This window comes from Phycodurus eques, chromosome 14 (genome assembly GCF_024500275.1).
Source record: "Phycodurus eques isolate BA_2022a chromosome 14, UOR_Pequ_1.1, whole genome shotgun sequence".
NCBI lineage: Eukaryota > Metazoa > Chordata > Actinopteri > Syngnathiformes > Syngnathidae > Phycodurus > Phycodurus eques.
The window spans coordinates 20743831-20749830 of record NC_084538.1 but is presented as its reverse complement, the minus strand read 5'-3'; the positions used below and the strand labels follow the sequence as shown (position 1 = coordinate 20749830).

Here is a 6000-nt window from a genome sequence, read left to right as displayed (position 1 = left end):
AAAGTGTCAAACAATGTTATGCATACATTAATTTCACTTGAGTTATTGGAACACAATGTTATAATGGCCCTGTTCAAAAGTGATTACCCATGTATTTGAATAAGAGTAAACGGTAAAAAATGTATGTGCAACACTGTGTATTAATTGTACCCATCCATCTATTTGTGTGTGTTTTTTTTTTCTTTCATACTGCTTATCCTTATTAGGGCCGCTGCTGAGCTGGAGCCTATCACAGCTAACTTGGGTGGTCGCCAGCCAATCTCAGGACATAAAGCTTTATATATATATATATATATATATATATATATATATATATATATATATATATTAACTTAAAGCAATATACTGTATATTTCAATTCACTATACTGTATGTCGATTGAAATGAGAGTTTGACCTGCACTTTCATGCAGTGGTCACAAACACCACAAAGTGGATCTTTGTGAAGTGCGTGTGTTGTGTCTTTCTTGCTTGATAGAAAGCAGTTCAAGCTAATAGTAAATATTAAATACCAGACATACTGTACAGCTATTCTGTTGCTATTAGAGCATCTTTAGGTGAATTTAAAATGCACTTCCAATTATAGGGTTATGTTTATTTATTTTCTCTTGAAAATATACCCATAAATTTGTCATACGAAAACAGTTATACAACTTTTGAATATTATATCACAACAAAATTACACAAATAAACACCCACATCCCTGTAATACAAAGATATGCCCTTAATTGGTTTGCCAATACTCCACACAACAAACACTGAAAGTATTTCCCAACAAAGAAACATAACATTACAAGTTTCTACTACAAACTCGAAATTGACACCTATTAAATGACCAGAGCCCCTTGGCACCCCAGTGAGGAATTGAAGAGGTATGATCAAAGAAATATGAGGAGAAATTTAAGCCATAAATCTGTGAGGCTTAACTTTGTCTTGTCCCAAAGAGGGCACAAGCCAGTAAATCTTTGCCATTGTGTCCGGCCACAGAGTCTTTTATATCATGTCAAGGGATTTTGTTTTTTTCTCTGGCAGCAAAAACTGCCTGTGATTTATTATGTTATGAAACAGCTTTAACATGCCATTTCTATTGCTTGAAGCTTTTCTCTTGTGATAACGCCTTTGACTCGTGTTATTTCTAAGGAGAAGTGTCTTGTCCTGCTGGAAAGTGAACTCTACGGACAATACAAAGCTCACACCTCACAATAAATTACAGCATAATGTTCCCCTGAGTTCATTCACCATATGTTAGACTCCATTGCATGAGGGCCACTATTTCTAAATGGATGCAGCATTTCTTTTTGAGAATAAGTGGGAGTTTTCCAAACAAAACATATAACATCCTGTTTTATCCAGCAGTGACAATGACTCAACAAGAACAAAGGCCTGGGCCCCATCGTTTTAATAATTCTCTTACATAAAAAAGGCAATGCGTGCACATGCACAAAGAAAGACAAATGCATCATGCATACACTGATGCACGCACATCTGATTACAGCACACACCTTTCACACTGCAGCTAAGATGGGTACAAGACAATTTAGTCCTGACATATTGCAGCAATGATAGCTATCACTGCGTTCCGAATATCCCCCACAACCCCCAGTGGCTCCGTCCTTCACTTTGATGTCAGGGATAGTTGACAACATCATTACTCATCACATCACCACTGATACACATGCCAAGTGCAACACTAGATCACTTCCATATTGATATGTTGGTTATAGTATTATATTCATGTAATGTAAGGACATAATTACATATTTCATATAAACACGTTCACGGATTCACTTTGATATTCACATGATCACAAGATCGCATTCATCGACAGCCACTATATTAGTACATCATTTGTCACAATTCCACTGTGTCATAGAAAAAAACTTGTTGTTGTTGGTATTGTGTGCATCAGTCCGCTTCATGTTCAAATCATTTTCATATTGACTCGTCGAGGGCCACTTGTTTCTGTCACTTCAGCTGAGGTCCCATTGGTTTTGCGTGGGACGTATTCAATATCAAAGTTGCTCTTATGACGTCCTTTCCCTCGGCTCCAGGCAAACAGAAGCAGGAAGCAGAAAACGACCACACCTAGAAAGGACAGGCAGCCCATGGCTGTGGATATAATAATAGTTTTAATGTCTATGGGGACTGTCATGTTGTACAACACAGTCCCATTCCCACCAGTGCTGTTAGAGTTTGTCAAATAATTTGAGCTCCTGTTGCTATTGTAAGAGCTGTCTCTAATGCCCAGACTCTTCACAGCTAAAGAGGCAGACAAGCTGGCATTGCCAGCAGGGTTACTTGCAATACACAAGTACACCCCACTGTCATGCAACTCCGCAGCCTTGATCTCCAGGGTGCCATCTGGTTGGACTTCCACCCTGCCACTGCTCTTGGCTGTGATGTAGCGTCTGTGAGGTGTAATCCAGACCACTGAGGGTCTTGGTGCTCCCTCTGCCAGGCAGCTCAAACGGGCAGGCTGACCCTCGTCAGTCATCAGCAGCTGTGTTATGCTTGGTCCAATTCGAGGCTTGGTGCAGGTCATGTACTGCGAGACCAGTGGTTCCTTGAGTTCACGCAGTTTTTTCCCCAGCAGGTACTCAGGGGCACTGCACTCCGGCTGCATATCAAGAATATGAAGGGAGGGGGGCTTGTAGCTATTCAGCAACCAAACCAATCTGCAGTCACACACCAATGGGTTTCCACCCAGACAAAGCCTCTGGAGGCTGTCTGGTGATGCAAAAACCCCCCTCTCCAGAGAGTCCAGGCGATTTTGTGACACATCCAGCAGTTGCAAAGATATGAGGCCAATAAATGCAAAGAGTTCAATAGAGACAAGCTGAGCCTCTTGGAGACAGAGCTCCTTCAGATGTGGGAGGTTCCCAAGCTCTTCTTGATGGATATGCCGAATTCGGGAGAACGACAAGTTGAGGTGAGTGAGGTAGGGCAGGTGGCGCAATGCTGCACCAGGGAAAGCAGACAGGTTAGTGTTGGTTATGAACAATGTTGTGAGGTTGAGGCCATGTAGTGACAGCGGGGGTAGTGTGTCCAAACAGGGCCAATAATCAATCTCTAGTCGGCGGAGACGGAATAGCCTTTTAAAAGAGAAAGGCTTCAGAAAACTAATGCTCAAATGGCGCATACGTAGTTCGACCAGGTTGTGCAGATGTGCCAAAGCATCAGTAGGGACCACAGTGAGATTGGAACGTTCCAGCGTCAGATTTTGAAGTCCAGTTAATCCCATGAACGCCCTCTGAGAGATGAAAACAAGTTCGTTGTCACCCACCTCGAGGGATGCCAACTTGTGCAGATCTTGAAAGGCATGGTCCAGTAGAACCACAAGTCTGTTGTGGTTGAGGTCAAGCCGAGTGAGGTTGGTCAGGCCAGACAGCACGCCTGCAGGAACCAGCTGGATCACATTACTGCGGAAGTTTAGGGATCGGAGAGCTAGTTGAGAACGAAATGATCCAGTTTCCACTACACTGATGAGGTTGTCACTGAGATCCAGGTCCTCCAGAAGCTGGAATGACGAGAAGTTGTCGGGTGTGATTATGCGTAGCTTGTTTTTGCTGAGATCCAGGACTCGGGTTTCGATGGGGATGCCCTCAGGGATGGTGCTTAGACGCTTGCGGTGGCAGCTCACTGACTTGCTCTGGGCAGAGCACTCACATCGAGCAGGGCAGCTCAGGGTCAACCTGGCCAGAAGAAGCAGCAGCGCTCCACCCAGGAGGATGTGGTAGTGTGGGGCTGGGCGTTGCATGACTCTTTTACCCATGTTGCCCACTCTCATCACATAGCTCGTTATACGTCCAGAACACCATCACGATCAGGCCCTGTAAGACGCAGCATATAGAAAAGAAATGTTACAATATAGTAATCCCTCACTATATCGTGGTTCACTTATTGCGGATTCAGTGCATTGCAGTTTTTTTTATAGCTCAATGTAGTGGTTAATCACCTGCACATCTCTCATAAAGTTTGCTTTATTAGCTATATAATTTTAATGTGGCAGCAATGACTTACATAAGGTCAATGGAGCTCTTATTCTTGGCAGAAAAAAAAAACATTATTGAGTAATTTCAACTCATACATTTGCTAACTCACTAAATTTCCTGAGGAAACAAACAATATGACTGGAAAGCCCCCCCAAAAAACAAGACAGATTCATAGTTTTATGAAATAAATTCACAAATACCAACCTTTGCCCTACAAATAGCTAATGCACATATTAACAATATCGCCAGGAACAAATATTTGCAAGTGAGGAGCAATGTTTAGCTTGAGTTTCTGCAATGACAATATTTTAATTAAAACCATGCAATGAATTTTGGGTTCCCATAATACTTTTTTTTGCTGACTACATCGCAAGGACTGTCAGTTTGAGAAACGGTGCCAATGCTTAAAGCAGGAAATCGCCTGTTCACACCATGTCCACATGAGCTGTTGTTAACATCACTCAAGCAGAGCCTTTAATAGGCTTGTGGTTGTGTAGCGTGTGGCTAGTGACCTCATGTGGACAAATAAAATACCTGCACCTCTCTAAAGTATCACATATTGGCATTGAATTGCATGCGTTATTAAGCTTATACATTTATATATAATAAATAATTGGTCGCTATTCCACGGATTTCATTTTTTTGTGTTTTCTGGAACGTAACCCCTGCGATAAACGAGGATTCACTTTACTACATTTTCTACTCAGACTCTTCATTTGTTTTCCCTCTTCCTTTTTACACCTGAAATTTCCTTAAACTATCTTAAAGTCCTCGATCCCTTTAATAAGCTCACTTTTCCTGGCTTGCGGGAATTAATAGAATTGAAGTTAGAGCAGGGCTAGGCACAACATGAGAAATATCATTTGCAGGAAAATGTTTATCACTGGGTAGCACAAACGGTTGCAGGCTAGCTGGAGATGTTTTCTGAGGATGGAGGATATTTCAGCCTAGTGGCGAGAAATGACTCTCATGACAGGGTGAAGCAGCTAAAAGCCTGGGTGGTAATAGTTTGTGCCCGCATGTGCATGTATTCTATCTTGCTTTTGCAGGTTCATGGTCCTTCAGATGGACTATTTAACCGCGGCTCAGATAATCAAAAATTAAATGGCAGCAAATGTTTGCTTCCATAATGCCCTGCTTTATAATGCTTATCTTCAAGCACACATGGCCTCATTTCAAGAAACACTACATGACTGTAATTGCGTACTGTACTTGTAAATTGAAGTGTACTCCTGTGCCCTGTTGAATATATATATATATATATATTACTTGTTTGATACAAAACAGAAAGTATCAAATTTTTAAGAAAACAAGTTTTTAGGCAAACATCAATGCTAATATTTTCAGATTTACTCATATTTGTAGTTGTTGTAATCCATTTGAGCTTTCTTGTGTTATTACTTTAAGTACAATTGCATTTTCTTAATGTAGTTTCCTATCAGTACTGTATTCATCAGAATCAGAATCAGAATCAGAGTCATCTTTATTTGCCAAGTATGTCCAAAACACACAAGGAATTTGTCTCCGGTAGTTGGAGCCGCTCTAGTACAACAGACAGTCAATTTACAGAACACTTTGGAGACATAAAGACATTGACAAAAAACAATTGTGCAAAAAGATGCAGAATCCTCTAGCACTTAGAGCAGTTCGAATGACTAATATTGCAATAGTCCGGTGCAAAGACCATTGTGCAAAGACTTCAAGGAGTGTATGCGGTTTAAAGTGACGAGTAGTGCGATCATCTGGGACAATGTTGGTTGTGCAAATGTTACAGATACTCCTCAATCAGTGTGCATCTTGAATGCAGTGGAGTCTTGAAAGTCAAAGGTAAGTTTTACAATTTGGAATTCAATCAACATTTTCTGGAGAAACAGCAGATTAATTTGAAAAGTTGCTCAAAAAGCCAAATATGCATATGAGGGGTTTAGACCACATGCGTTTTTTGGCTCTTTGTATTTTTTGTGATGTCACCACATTACTGGAATGAGCAGGAAATGAAACTTATTGTC

At 41.0% G+C, this 6000-nt stretch overlaps 1 protein-coding gene across 1 annotated transcript in view; it reads right to left on the bottom strand.

Annotated features, from left to right (window-relative positions):
* Positions 1 to 1920: 1920 nt before the first annotated feature.
* Positions 1921 to 6000, bottom strand: part of lingo2b (leucine rich repeat and Ig domain containing 2b) — a 58264-nt gene continuing 54184 nt past the window's right edge. Inside the window, exon 2 of the mRNA XM_061696537.1 lies at positions 1921 to 3829. Coding sequence (XP_061552521.1) covers positions 1921 to 3786 — 1866 coding nt within the window. The 5' untranslated portion in view covers positions 3787 to 3829. The remainder of the gene's footprint in view (positions 3830 to 6000) is intronic.